The sequence below is a fragment of the Mixophyes fleayi genome, chromosome 3 (assembly GCF_038048845.1).
Source record: "Mixophyes fleayi isolate aMixFle1 chromosome 3, aMixFle1.hap1, whole genome shotgun sequence".
NCBI lineage: Eukaryota > Metazoa > Chordata > Amphibia > Anura > Limnodynastidae > Mixophyes > Mixophyes fleayi.
Genome location: NC_134404.1, coordinates 146,707,501 through 146,723,342, shown reverse-complemented (window position 1 = coordinate 146,723,342; position 15,842 = coordinate 146,707,501). Strand labels below are relative to the sequence as shown.

Genomic DNA, 15,842 nt, shown 5'->3' with positions numbered 1-15,842 from the left:
GTTATTATATGGGTAAGGCTGACTTGGTAGGAGGGTTGCACCTGAACTTCTTGATAGTTTTCCAAATTAATATTTGTTTAATGATTTTTAACCCCACTTTCTGGTAGTAAACAGCCTTGTAGTGGGGCTTTGGGAGCTGCATAATGTGCTATCTTTGCTTTAGAGTCCAAGACCCCTTGTGGGGTGCTCTGGGGCACAGAACTTGACCTCCTCATTCTTCACCAAAGGAACTAGTGTCCACCACTAGAGGCACAGAGGGCCCATAATCTGGTGCCAATCCTTATGTTTGAACAGACGATGGACGTTGCTGATGGGCCTCTGCCAACCTCATCTGTGCTAGAGCTGTCACAGCAGGTTAACAAAAATGATGGAAAGCAAGACTAGATTTTCCAGTTCCAACAAAATCTAGTAGCCCGGTGCGGATTCCCAGTGCTGTAATGTAATACTGTAACACTTTTCCTCTGACCATACTGAAGTTGTGTTCATCATCTCTGCTTTCCTGGAGTCCCTAATCTGGGCTTCTCAAGTCTGGGAAAAATTAGATCATCCCAGTGTCATATGAGATACAGCCCTTATCACTGCTTTATGAAAGTGTGTTAACAAACATGTGACGGTGTCTTCAGCTTTGACTTGTCTCCTGCATATTAAGCAGGTTAATAGGCCTTTTAAAATGTGGTTTTGGCTTAAGAAAATTAATTTACAGTTCCAGCTTTACTTCATTCTGGAGTAGCAAGGAATTACATTGCGTCCTCTATGTCTTCTATCCCTTTGGATGTAAATCAGGCTCTACCTTTTTTCTCACCAAACTATTTGTTTCATTTGTCATTCTAAATTTCAAAATCTTCTCATTTTTCTCAGTCTGCCATAGTTCTAGTGATATTTGCGACAATTTGTTTGATGCTCTACATATGCTCATTCATACATGCCGATTTTGCTTTCATAAATACTTAAAAGATAACTGTTGCAAAAACTTAATATTCACCTTTGTGTGCAGTTCGAGAAGGTAAACAATAATACTGAATATTGCTTAAGTGGGTTTCGCATTTCTTCCACTGCAACAGGTTCACTGATTTCTTTAGGAGTCCACTGATGTTGTACGCTCCTTTGAGCAGGGTCTTCTCTCCTCCTGTCTTCTCCACTTTCAACTCTGCTCGCCAGCTTCCCTGCCTCCTCCTCGAGGACCCTCTTCCCCCGCCCCCTCTCGCTCCCTCCTCTTCCCCCTGGGGGTCTCCCTCTCATCCGTGCCCTCCCTCCTAGGTGCCGTTGTTGGCAGACCATCCCCTCTCCTCTTCCCCACCCCTCTAGCTGTGCCCTGTGCTCACTGAGTTACTGTGATTATTGTTTACTGTACTGCGCTGTCTCACCTCGTATTGTAATTTCGTTTGTCCCTGTACGGCGCCGCAGACACCCAGTGGCGCCCTATAAAAAAAAATTAATAATAATAATAATAATGTTATTGTCATTCATGCTGAGCATTGTTAATGCTTTGACAATATTGCTGTTTGAAATAGAGTTTTAGGAAGAAGAAGCTAGGAGAGGCATTGGGAGAACATTGGGATTTATTGCAAAGTTTTGTAAATGTTAGTGCTGGAAGCTTCTAAGCCCATTGGTCAATCAATTTTATTCTTGATTACATGTCTGGCTCCAGGAATCCCTATACACACGTGCTCTTTTAAAAAAAAAATTGTGACCATCAGATACTTGAAAATCTGGACTATTATTACTTCAGCTGGTATCTTAGGTCTTTATTTAGTATCTGTCATCATCAATGCTTTATAAAAAAAAATACTTCTCAAGACCTTAATCCTATATATATTAACAAGAGCACCCTACTTGTGACACCAATCCAGGTCTTTATATACATCATCATCATCATTTATTTATATAGCACTACTAATTCCGCAGCACTGTACCGAGAACTCACTCACATCAGTCCCTGACCCATTGGGGCTTACAGTCTAAATTCCCTAACACACACAGTCAGACTGTGATTCCTCCCTCCTCCCACAGCCTTGACTTAACAGACAGGTGACACTCCCCCTTTGCCTTTAAAAGGAGTTCCCTGTAGATGTTCTGTAACCTATTGATTGTAGACACACCTTGTCAGCTCTGTTAGCTGTGGAAAAGAAACTGTGAAAGCACGTAAGTAAAATCACATTTTACATTTCAGCTTGTAACACATATATCTCAAACCTCTATGTAACTAAATCTTGGTGCAATGCTACACCTGTATGTAACTCAGTCTGCAGCCTTTTACTTGCAGACTGTCAGGCAATTAGTTTATTCCTCTCTTAGATGCATGTGACAAGCCACTCCCTTAGAAACAATTTATATATAAACAATTTATATATACGAGCATGTAGCTCTTACAAAGATGTCCTCTTTCAGTTTTAAGTTGTGAACACAGCAGATCACGTTCTTGGTGGACTGACTAGATCATCCTTCAGTCTTGTTGTCTTTTAGGCTCTATCGAGCTACATAGGTGTTTCAGGTGGGTGGTCAAAATTACCATTAAAAACTGCTTGTAGGTTTGGTCTCGGTAGATACTCTCCAGGAGCTCCGTATTTCACCTACCACAGTTGTCCATTTCCTACAAACAACGGTGAAACAATATAGTTTGCTGTGAGTGCTGTTGAAATGCTGCTTGGAGCTCATGAATGGTCTCAGAGTAATGCACAGCATCTGATTACATAGTGTGGAGGCAAGAGGACACCTGGTGGATCTCCAAATGGAGGTCAGTGACAACCATAGTTAGAGCATTTGGTATGTCTGCCGCCATTGTGGCAAAGTCCCTCTTTGTCAGGAGTATTTTTATGAATTAGGATAGGCTTGTCAGTTCAAGTAGTTGGACTGGAGTTCTTCTCTAAAGCTACATCTATTTAGGGATACATCTCAGGATGCCATCTTGAGTGCACTGGTCTATAAGGCTATAGGTAGTTACATAAGGAAAGTCTTGGGGCACATTGACCCGCTGTCTGTTGGGATTATTAAGGTGAAGGTTCTGCTTGAAGTCATTCAGAATTCTCCATCTTTACTGAAAAGCTTATTTCCAGTTGGCCTAGAGCAGACTTCAGAACTCGCTCAATCATTCTGTGCAGGGTCAAGTAAAGCTCCTCAAAGTACCTCTTTTTGTTTTGTCTCTCCATTTTTTTCATATACTTCACATTTGATAAGACACTAAGGGGCATATTCAATTGTTTGCAGGATCGCCGAAAATCCCGTGGTCCGCACACGATTACCGTTATTACGGTAATCGTGCGTGGAAAAACCGTTAATACGGTAATTTACTCGCTGGATTTCAGCTCGCAGCTCCCTGAGCCGTGAGCTGAAATCCAGCTATTACCGTATTAACTGTAGTTGTTTTTCCGCGGCGCGGAAAAACAACAATTGAATATGCCCCTAAAGGACCAAATGTCCAGTCATTTGAAATATATCACCCTACTTTTTACAATTGCTTTGTTCCTGTGCCATATTTTTCAATGAAAGTTTACTATGCTATCAGTGATCAGTGCTATAAAGACTTAAATCCTCAATCTAAGAATAGTATTTAGTGTACTAAATTATGTGATTTTACAAAAATGTATTATGCTTTCTATATATTCCCATTTCTAACTGCTTACCACTGTAGGCAGTGCCTGATTTAAAATTTAGAAATATATTCTAGTGTAATATAACACCCCTCAATTATGGTGTATTTACACTCCCCCTTCACTGCACCTTTCATTTGTTCAGTATATTATCAGGTAATCAGTAGTACATTATTTAAACCAGATGTGTATTGCCCCAGGAAACCTAGTACTTTATATGCAGGACAATTTAAGCATGAATTGCTTCAAGTCTGAAAGTGCCTTGTTCATGCTTGATTATGCCTGTTATCTAAGTGTATCTGTACTATATAAAATGTACATCCTATAGTGTATTCAATGATTTTCACTGACAGTAGTACTGTCATTCTGTTCAACACTCATCTGACCAATTTATATATTTGTTTTGCCATTATAATAGTAGCTCTCTCTCAAGCTGTTAATGTGCATTGAGTAAATAACACTCATCTGTCTTCCTCACTATACTTTATGCTTCCTGGTTACAATACAAATATTATGAACTGCTGGGCACCGCACAGACTCTGCAAACTGCTAAAATGGATCTATAAAAAAAATCTCAAAATAAAATCCCATTATACCATTTGCTAGAACATTCACATATTGAGTGACCTCTTTATGTGTAAATGCAATCCACAATAAGAGCTAGATAAGATGGTACATGTTTCACTGAATATGTGTATGACTATCAAGTTTTCTCAGGAATAGATATCATAAAGTTAAATTGTGTTTGATTGAAACCAAAAACAAATGTTGCACCGTGTTAGGCAGTAAAAACATCTGTGTTCATGTAAAAAATAATAATTGATTACTGTAATTAAATAGAATGCATGAACTGTTTCTTGTAGAGGTACATTTGACACCTCAGTCTCCCTGCACCAGTGTGGTAGGAGACCTGCATCGGTATTCTATGCTTTTGGTAACATTTAGGTGCTCAGATTGGCTACATGGTGACCTATCCCCTTCTACTTGAAACTTAACGTCACATAAACACGCAGAAATTATCTGAGCATCAATTGAATTCTCTAATTGGGGTCAGGTTACCTTTGAGCCACTGGCGTCAAAGCATTTATATGTGTTCAATATTTTAAAGAATAAGGCTGAGAACACACTACAGAAAATGTCTCCCAATGCGATATAGTTAATGATTTTATCAACGACTGAAAGTCCCGATCAGCATGCGATTCATGTGTACAAACTGTACACATTTTACAAGATTTACCTTCAGATTTGGGCTCTTCATCTATCCTAACCATCAGTTGGAAATATTGTGACTCTGTAAACTCTATGGAGTTCTGCCTACACTTCTGGTCTTGAGTGCATACTGTACACACTGCAGAATTGGAACAACATCGTTAGATCATTGACCGAGATTTTTAGTCTGTTTATAAAATCAAATGATACGATGTGCTTCAGAACGATAATCGTTGAACACTAATGCGATAACCGTACGAAAGGTTGTTTATCGTGTGATTGGCCCGGTAATCGGGTGGATAACCTGTAGTGTGTGTGCAGTTTTCAAATCAGGCACCGGAAAGGCAGAAATAATGAAAGAACAAAACCAATATCATAATCATGTCTATATAAAAACAGATAACCCTCCTTGATCTTGCCCACCTCACTATGTAAACAAGGCTTGCTGCACAATTTACAGAGATTTGCATCATTGCTGCTCCGACACCCCAGCATGATGACGTGATTTGCAACATTGCGCAGCAGGGCTGTAGTGTTGTGATTTGCTGCGCCAATGTAATACCTAAAAATATGGAAGTACAAATTTCCTAAAAAAACCTCTTAAAAGGAGTTCTATATGTACGAATGATCACTATTGCATAAAGTGGGGGTAGGGAGCAGGGGGCTGGAACTGTCCTTTTTTCGCAGTAATAGCTGTAGTCATCTGACAGTAAATAAATCAGAAAAAATAAGTTTTCAAGGGTTGTTTATTTTGATTGATTAAAGGTTCTAGGTGATGGAAATAGCCAGTATTACAAACTGCTTCTGCTTCTAACTAACCATATGGGGTATGCTGTGTAAGCAGAAACTAGAACTACATTAGTTATTTTTCTATTTGTATGATATAGTTTATTCTACGTTGACCTAAACCAGACCTTTCATTTTAACAAGAGTCTTGGTGCCTCCAGCATTTTAATAATGGGTTTAATAATAAATATCAGGAATTTTTAAACTGGGAATGAAATTAATCAAATAAAAGCTATTACATTTATGTTAACTCATTTCTGTTTTAATATTTTAGAGAAATATAGTAAATGAAAATGCTGTAGGCACATAATATACTTTATTTCCCTGATATATGTCTTCTCTGTGTATTTATAAAGGTATGCTCACATACCTTGCTCTCATCATAGTAATGCAGACACTTGTGACTGATTGTGCCTCTTACTTTACAGACAAAATTCACACTATCATTCATGAGATCCATTCAAAGATCCTCTCAACCCTGATTGCCATGGTGTGCCTTCTCCTACCTGCCGTCTATTTAGTGTAGCACTCTCAATGAGAATGAAGTCTGCCTGAAGTCATCCTTGAATTAGCTACCTTTGTGATTAAATATTCATATATCTTGTTTTCTTTGATTGAAATCTTTAACATTTTATTTTCCTCTGAAATCTCTCATTTTCTCTTAAGCATGCTTTAGTTGTTTCATATCCTAAATTAACCAACTAGGGCCTGATTCATTAAAGATATTAACTTAAGAAACTTCTTATTTAAGTCTCCTGGACAAAACCGTGTTACAATGCAAGGGGTGCAAATGAGTTTTCTGTTTTGCACATAAGTTAAATAATGACTGTTTTTTCATGTAGCACACAAATATTTAATAGCTTATTTGTACACTGAAACTTAAAGTTGATATTTGTATGTTACATGAAAAAACAGTCAGTATTTAACTTATGTGCAAAACATAATACTAATTTGCACCCCTTGCAATGTAACATGGTTTTGTCCAGGAGACTTAAATAAGAAGTTTCTTAAGTTAAGATCCTTAATGAATCAGGCCCCTAATGACCAAAATCCATATTCAATCTACTACCATGTTTAATACCTAACTTGTGCATAAAAATATCTTGATGCTCTAATTTGGTTACCTAATTTGGTTTTATTTTTACAAAGTATCTGTTGGACCCCGTTCTGGATTTTCTCACTGTTTATACTCCACTACAATGTATTCAATATAGGCACAAGGTTTATGCTTCAAGTGTAAGATTCAGTTGCTCATTTTGTATCATGTTATGCTGATATTTACACTGCCAAATCTCCCTCTGAATTTAGACCTTATTAAATTAAAAACATACTTATTTCCATGATGTCACCTAATCTGGTAACATTTGGAGGCAGACATATTCATTGTGAAGATACTTAACACAATTATGTTGCATCCTACTGATAACCCAGACAGCCTTCCAGTGGAAGTTTATAGAAAAATTATATTTTGTTCTCAGAACTTTTAACAGTACATAACTAGGCCTTTCAAGATTTGATGCTATCATCTGCTGTAAAGATCCAACAGAAACTCTCATATGCCAACTTTCCTGCTTAATTGTGACAAAAAAGATATGTGGAGAGAAAATGCACCCAAATGTATACTTAGGGCTAGATTTACTAAGCTGCGGGTTTGAAAAAGTGGGGATGTTGCCTATAGCAACCAATCAGATTCTAGCTTTCATTTTGTAGAAGGTACTAAATAAATGAAAGCTAGAATCTGATTGGTTGCTATAGGCAACATCCCCACTTTTTCAAACGCGCAGCCCTTAGACTTGTGTGCACAAATGTAGGGAAGTGCAGATTACTGAAGATCTTTGTATAAGGAACATTTTGTGTATCTTAAAAAGATTTATAGTCCAAGGGCGCTTCAGCAACCACAGCAGCCTTACTGAACTGAATATCATCAAACCGCTATATTAGTCAAACACAAAATAGCTTGTTTAGATGGCGCTCAAGGTGCTGTCAAAACAGGGTATAAACTAAACATTAGAATACACATAAAAAGTATATATATCCTTAATCAACACTATAATGATAGTCCTATAGAAAGTCCACTTCTACAAAAAGGATTACAAAAAGGATTACATATATATATAGCAGAATAATCTCAAAAAATTCAGTCTTAATTCAAACAGCCTCCTGTGGTCACCCCATGATAATGTGCTTACATCAACACGCAGACGAGACTCAGCTTCAATAAAGGGTCTGTTTGTCCATTCTTTCATGTTTTTGGATTCCATATACATGTTTTTAGATTTGTTTGGTAATAAACTTTATAAAAATGTAATTCACCTATATCTGGCGTTATTTTCTCTATTCCCTTTTTTGAGTGAATATCTGGAAATAAGAAGAATTATAAGAAGAAGAATTATGGGGGGACGACAGGAGGATGATTGATATAAGACTATTTATGAATTTTTTTTAGATTATTCTGAATTTATCCTGCTTTATATGTTTAATCCTTTTCGTAGAGGCGGACTTTCTTTAGAATTTTCATTATTGTGTGGATTAATAATATATACACTTTTATGTGTATTCTGATATTTAGTGTATACCCTGTTTGACAGAAACCAGAGATCCATCTAAACAATTTTTTTGTATCTTGTTCTAAGATTAACAGAAACTAATTAGAGTTTTTGGTAGAGTTTTGAAAAGCAGATACAAAAGAATAAGGACAATAAATAATCATTGTAGTAGTAGAATTTTGGATGATTGTGTGGTTCAATATGAGAAGAAGAAAGTTAGGAACAAGAGAAGATCACAGTAATCAAACATTGGCTCGCATTAATAGTTTAGTGCAGCGGTTCCCAAACTGTGCGCCGCGGCTCCCAGGGGTGCCGCGGCGCTGTGACAGGGGTGCCGCGGGCAGGTAGCGAAAAAAAAAATACTTACCAATCTGGAGGCCCCCGGGACCCAGCATCCTCCCTCCTCACTTCTCATTGAACGTCGGGCGTGATGACATCATCACAACCCGACAGTCTGTGACAAGCAGGAGGGAGGAGGATGCTGGGTCCCGGGTGCCTCCAGATTGGTAAGTATTTTTATTTTTATTATTTTTTTCGCTACCTGGCCGTGGGACACGGGGGGGGGGGCAGAGTGTGATGACAGTAGATGACAGGGGCAGAGTGTGATGACAGTAGATGACAGGGGCAGAGTGTGATGACAGTAGATGACAGGGGCAGAGTGTGATGACAGAAGATGGCAGGGGCAGAGTGTGATGACAGTAGATGACAGGGGCAGAGTGTGATGACAGTAGATGGCAGGGGCAGAGTGTGATGACAGGGGCAGAGTGTGATGACAGTAGATGGCAGGGGCAGAGTGTGATGACAGTAGATGACAGGGGCAGAGTGTGATGACAGAAGATGGCAGGGGCAGAGTGTGATGACTGGAGATGATGGCGGGTACAGAGTGTGATGACTGGAGATGATGGCGGGTACAGAGTGTGATGACTGGAGATGATGGCGGGTACAGAGTGTGATGACTGGAGATGATGGCGGGTACAGAGTGCGATGACTGGAGATGATGGCGGGTACAGAGTGTGATGACTGGAGATGATGGCGGGTACAGAGTGTGATGACTGGAGATGATGGCGGGTACAGAATGTGATGACTGGAGATGATGGCGGGTACAGAGTGTGATGACAGTAGATGACAGGGGCAGAGTGTGATGACTGGAGATGATGGCGGGCACAGAGTGTGATGACTGGAGATGAAGGAAGGCACAGAGTGAGAGGTGGAGATAAAGGAGAGCACAGAGTGAGAGGTGGAGATGAAGGAGGGCACAGAGTGAGGGGTGGAGATGAAGGAGAGCACAGAGTGAGAGGTGGAGATGAAGGAGGGCACAGAGTGTGGGGTAGAGATGAAGGAGGGCACAGAGTGAGGGGTGGAGATGAAGGAGGGCACAGAGTGAGAGGTGGAGATGAAGGAGGGCACAGAGTGAGAGGTGGAGATGAAGGAGGGCACAGAGTGAGGGGTGGAGATGAAGGAGGGCACAGAGTGAGGGGTGGAGATGAAGGAGAGCACAGAGTGAGAGGTGGAGATGAAGGAGGGCACAGAGTGAGGGGTGGAGATGAAGGAGAGCACAGAGTGAGAGGTGGAGATGAAGGAGGGCACAGAGTGAGGGGTGGAGATGAAGGAGGGCACAGAGTGAGAGGTGGAGATGAAGGAGGGCACAGAGTGAGGGGTGAAGATGAAGGAGAGCACAGAGTGAGAGGTGGAGATGAAGGAGGGCACAGAGTGAGGGGTGGAGATGAAGGAGGGCACAGAGTGAGAGGTGGAGATGAAGGAGGGCACAGAGTGAGAGGTGGAGATGAAGGAGGGCACAGAGTGAGAGGTGGAGATGAAGGAGGGCACAGAGTGAGAGGTGGAGATGAAGGAGGGCACAGAGTGAGGGGTGGAGATGAAGGAGGGCACAGAGTGAGTGGTGGAGATGAACGAGGGCACAGTGTGTGGATGAAGGGCTCAGTGTGAGTTAGGTGTAAATTATTCTTTGACAGAAATATAATTGAAAAAAATATATAAAAATATTCTTATCCCTTGGATTTATTTGTAATATTTTTGCATACAACTAAATAAGTATTTCTGTCCTGACCTAAATACTTAATACGTTTTTTTGACCCAACTACTTATAAAAGGGGACTGCTCGGTAATTATTTTGGAGGGGTGCCTTGAAAAAATTATGGCGACTCTAAGGGTGCCGCGAACTGCAAAAGTTTGGGAACCACTGGTTTAGTGGATGAGTGTCAGAAAAAGACAACATTTTAGCAATGTTTTGAGAGGATAAAGCAACTTTATTTTGAGATGGTTTGAATGTGAGAAACAAATCAACTAAGGCACCTAGATAGTGAGCTTAGGAAACTGACTCAATAGAGGAAAGGTTGTCTCACTATCTGTTAGAACTTCAGAGTCACGGGTGGGGGGAGATCAAGAGCTTGATTTTGTTCATCTCAAGCTTCAGGTATCACAGAGCCATCCTTTTCTACCAGATACAAAGTATTCTATGAAGGCAGTTGATTAATTGTTTGAACTTCTGATTTAAACAGTCAAAAATAAATTGTCAAAAGAGATACAAAAGCTATAAAAATATAAAGTATCAGAGAGATTTGAAGAGAACTGAGACAGTACATGCCTCATATGTAACGTAAATTCAGAACCTGTTAGTAGAGAGAAAGTGATCAATCATGTAAAATACTGGCAAAAGGCTGAAAATCTATGGAAAATTTATATGGATTTAGATGTCAGTGAAATATTTGTGACACTAGTTGAAAAGTTTTCATTGGGCATTGGGAAGTAACACAAATAACAAAAGTTGCTGGATCCAGGGAAATATCCTCATGAAGCTGGTAACATGAAAGGTTCAGGCAACACGCCAGAGCGAGAGATAAGTTAAGGATTATAGAAAGTATAAAGTAGAGTACAGTTCAGTGTTAGCCAGTAAAATATATGTGAAGGACAAAAAACAGCAACGGTTGTATATAGATGTTTAATAGCTAACTTTTTCCATAGAATTTACTAGTGTCCAGGACACAAAAGAAACTTTTTTAGATAAGATTCCCAAATGTTAATGGAAATCATGTGCTATACCAAGTTGTATGAATTTGATAAATATAAAATTTTATTAAACAGCTGACAGCTAGCAGGGAGGAATAGGGAAACAATGTGAAGAGGGTGAGAACAGAGAGTCATAGAACCTGGGTTAGGTCATAGTTCATTAGTTTATAGTTGATGTGAGAATTTGTCCTTATGCATTAATGAGGTTAAAGCCAGCTAACAGTTTTAGTACTAATTTAGGAGTGGTCATCATCATGAACATTTACATATAGGGTGCCACAAAACCAGTAAAATTGGACAATCATTATAAGTGTTATATAGGGGAATGCAAGAGACAGAATAACAGATAGATGAATACAGTTAAGTGTAATAACAAATACATGGATAGTCATGTGCAAACAAATAGAGCTAGGACAGATGCCGGTATGAATTGCATGTGTGAATAAATAAGCAGCAAAACAATCTGCACAACACATGACATCAGGGATGCACAAGGTATACGGAAAGTGGACAACATGAGACATAGGGCAGGGAGTAACCTGCCTTGAGAGCTTACATTCTAAATGAAATAGGGAAAGAAATAGAAGCAAATGGGACACATGTGGCGGCAGTAGGAGAAGACATGAGGATCTAGGAGGACGGTGGGTTATTCATGGATAAAGAGATGGGTTTTGAAGGATTTTTTGGGGCAAGGCAAGGAGGGGACTAGTGCGGGTAAAGTCTTGAAGTCAGGAGTAGGCTGTGGCTATGAAAGGGGAAGAAAGTTGAAGATCAGAGAAGCAGTGGAGTGGTGAAACTAAGGTGTATTTTGTGTTGTCAGAGATGTAAGGAGGAGGCAGAATTGGAGATGGCTTTGTAAATGAGAGTGAACCATTAAAACTGTCTTCTGGAGGGAATGGGAAGATAGTGACAAAGTGAGGCAGCAGATGTGGAGCGCCAGGAGAGTAATATTAGTCTAACTGCAGCATTAGTGATGGTTTGTAGAGGGGAAAGAATAGTGAGGGGGAAGGCCAGTGAGGGTGAGGTTACAGTAGTCAAGGCAGTAAATAATGAGCATGTAGATCGGGGTTTCGTTTACTTCCTGTGTAAGGAAGGATCGTATTTTGGCAGTGTTGCATAGAAAGAGGAGGCAACAATACTGCAAGAGGGACTGAATTTGTATAGTGAAGCTGAAAATGGAGTTGAGGATGACATCAAGTCAGTGGACAGCAAGGGAGAAAGCGATGTTGTCAACTGTGAGGGAGATGTGGGGAGAGGTAGTGACATTAGCAGGGGGTAAGCTAGTGAGCTGAGATTTGGACATGTTAAGTTTGACATAGAAAAGTGGGTGATACCTAAGAAGCATATGAGTTTGTCGAGCAAGGAGGTATAGAGAGACAAGAGCAAAAGCCAAGAACAGAGACTTGATGAGAGCCCTATAGAGAGAGAAAGAAGAGGAGAGCAGGGGGTAAATGTATTAACCTTCGGATTGTTGAACTCCCGCGAGTTCGCCGTCTTCAGCGCCTAAATTTATAGCGGCGCTGCCTTGTAAAGGGAAGTTTCCCTTTACAAGGCAGCGCCGATTTAAATTTAAGTGCTGAAGACGGCGAACTCGCGAGAGTTCAACAATCCGGAGGTTAATACATTTACCCCCAAGAGTCAGAAGTAGAGACACTGAAGGAATGACCTGAGAGGTAGGAAGCAATGCAAGAGAAGACAGGGACGTCAAAGCCAAGGGAGTGAAGGATGTCAAGAAAAAGAGAGTGATAAACCGTGCTGAAGGCAGTATAGAGTACAATGAGAATGAGACAGGGGAAGTGGCCCATTCACTGGGCTAAAAGTAGGTCATTGGTCACTTTAGCAAGTGCAGTTCCAGTAAAGTGAAGAAGGTGGAAGCCAAACTGAAGAGGGTCAAGAAGAAAGCGTGAAAAGAGAAATTGGTTGAAGATGAGTCATTCAAGAATTTGTAAGCAAATGAGAGCAGAGAAATTGAGAGGTAGTTGAAGGTCGAGAAAGATTCAAGAGGGGGATCCTTGAGAATTAGGTTTCAAGAATGTCAGATACTATGCGGATAATTCATTTCAATGCACAGCCCATGAGAGCCTTGCATGATGTACCCCTGAGCACACTTCCAGGGATTAGCGTTAAAGAGTGGAAATAGCGGAAGGAGCAGTGTCCCAAACAGCGTAGAGTAATCATTTGAGGTTCCTCTCATACAGATTCAGGAAACTAAAGTATATTAATCAAACTAAATTTTCATATTATCCATCTTATTTATCATGTATAGTGAAAAGTTTATGATATTCTTTTCTAAATGTCTAAAATGTTTTGCATTTTGTGTATGTAACTAGTTATATGATGTTAGAGGATTGAATAAGTAAATAATAAAAGACACACATTTCAAGAAATGGGGTCAAGGCTGCAAGTTGTATGTTTTAAGGAGTTTATTACTGAAGACAATCCCTCTTCTGTAATGGGGATTAAGGCTTCCATCACCTTGCTTTACTCAAGGATATCATGAATTTTCGTTGAATAACAGTTAGTTAGTTAGTTAGTTAGCTATTTTTGTACAGTTTTCATAGGTTTTTTATATAATGTATTCTGCAGTATTAATTTAAATATTGTACAGAATTTTAATATTAGATTAAAAAAAAATGCATTAATGTAATATTGCTGTGCGGCTGAAATAACCAAATTTTTTTTGTATTTTATTTTCCACAGGGGGTCAATCTTTACAATGTCATGGAAGCTGGACATTTTATTTGCACTGCCTTAAATAAGAAGACAAATTCAAAAGTTGCACTAGCAACATTTTCTCCATAAAGTGTTTATTGTGCCTGCTTAACTAAATTTAAAGTTGTATTATATCATATGTAATTATATAAATTAAATGAAAAGACTGCTATAGGTTTTGCATATTTAAAATAATATGCACTTTAATGCTCTCCAATCACATTGTGTTTCATATGTATATAGACAGCAAGATTATTGCACATATTAGGACAATACCTGTATTGTCCTAATACCTCTATAGTATGTTTTTAGTCTGCCAAGAAAGGCGTCATGGACTGGTTGAAAGTCTGGAAGGGGATAAGGAGCAGCTGCACTATGGGAAGGCAGAGATGAGTGGTGGAGGCCAAAAAAGAATGTCAGAGAAAACTGAAGGAGCAACTCCACTGATAAGTCTACACTCTCACCCAGCTTCTGTGCTTTCTTCAAGGCCAGCCTTTCCACCAGCTATAATACTACTATGATCATGTCCTTAATACCTTACACTAACCAAACAGTTCCACTCTAGGTATATTATTGTGTGCTTATTATAAATACAACTTTATATTGCACAAATAGCGCTTCTGTCATGAGTACAGGTAGTTTTGGTGTTAAGCAATAGGCATTATCAAGTGGGTAATGCTACTGAATGACCCAACTAGCCTTTTGTTGATGACGTGTTACCAGTAAGTATGTATGTCACCCACAGAAGCTTATATTTGTCAGATAGAACATGAACAAATAGCTAGTCAGTGGGTAAAACAATGTGCCAAGTGCTTTATTAGCTCCAGGTTATGCTGTATCATTTATTGCTGGCAATAGAGGTAACCCTTTGGAGTCTTTCCCTTGTTATCTGGGTCTCCACTGTTTGAAAAAATAAGAATAATCTGAAAAAAATGTAAACAACTAAAATGCATACCTTTGTTTCAGGGTATTAAAACAGCATGAGGATTTAAGTAAAATACATATACTAGGTATCTTTGTATTATACAATATAATTGTGCATACTTAAGTACAGTATGAATGCTTGCTTATACGTGTTACTATAAATACAATTTTAGTATTGTTACCATATGTGTCACACATTTGTACTAAATTTGCTTAGATTGATATATTTGAACTTTAACTTTGTTTGGGTATTTAGTCCTAGAACATCAGTAGGACCCTTACCCACTAGTGAACATGTTTTTATTACTGTTTACAACAGTAAAAACATGTAAATGGGTATGGGATGGAACCCATTGGTTGCCCTCTAGCATTTGCACTTGCGGTTGGGAGTGTTTGAGTTGTATCACAAGTTTGCAGATGCTGCCTGCTCCATATACTTGTATTAACTACGAGTGAATGCATTTTGCAAGTATTCATCAACCACCACATGTCAAACATGATTGCATTTTACCTGTGGGGTCACTGGCGTGTAATGCAATTTCAATGTGTAATGACCAGTAGATAATTCAGAGAAATATAGCTGCCTTTCCACTAGCAACTATATGGTTTTTCAATTTATAATAACTTATTTGCTCATAACTTATTTCCTTATAAATGTATACATGTTTGAGTTGCAATGTGGCAATAGTTACTTTTTACAACAGTCCTTCTGTTATTTAAAATGTTTACCAAACATATTCAAATAAAACATATATAGCAACTAAATATGTTGTCATTGATTTTATTCTGGTTATAGCTAATCAGCAAAAAATTTTAAGGTTGTGAAAAACAAAAAAAAAATATTTTAAAGAGTAAAATGGGACATGATTGAACATTGTGTTTCTCTAATTTCACTCTAATTAGTATCACAAAATCACATTTTAATGTAGCTGTTTTTTACATATTTGAAACAAACGGTGCAGAACTTTCATTAGTTCTGAAAAACATTCAAATAAGAAGAGACTGCATTTGTGCAATGTTACAGAGCGCTGGTATAATCAGGAAGTTTAGCTGA

The 15,842-nt window shown here is 39.0% G+C and overlaps 1 protein-coding gene across 1 annotated transcript in view; it reads left to right on the top strand.

The window, feature by feature from the left end:
- HMGCLL1 (3-hydroxy-3-methylglutaryl-CoA lyase like 1) overlaps window positions 1-15,542 on the top strand; it is a 97,253-nt gene extending 81,711 nt beyond the window's left edge. Inside the window, exon 10 of the mRNA XM_075200607.1 lies at window positions 13,853-15,542. Within this exon, the coding sequence (XP_075056708.1) occupies window positions 13,853-13,954 (102 nt within the window). The 3' untranslated portion in view covers window positions 13,955-15,542. The remainder of the gene's footprint in view (window positions 1-13,852) is intronic.
- The last annotated feature ends 300 nt before the right edge of the window (window positions 15,543-15,842 follow it).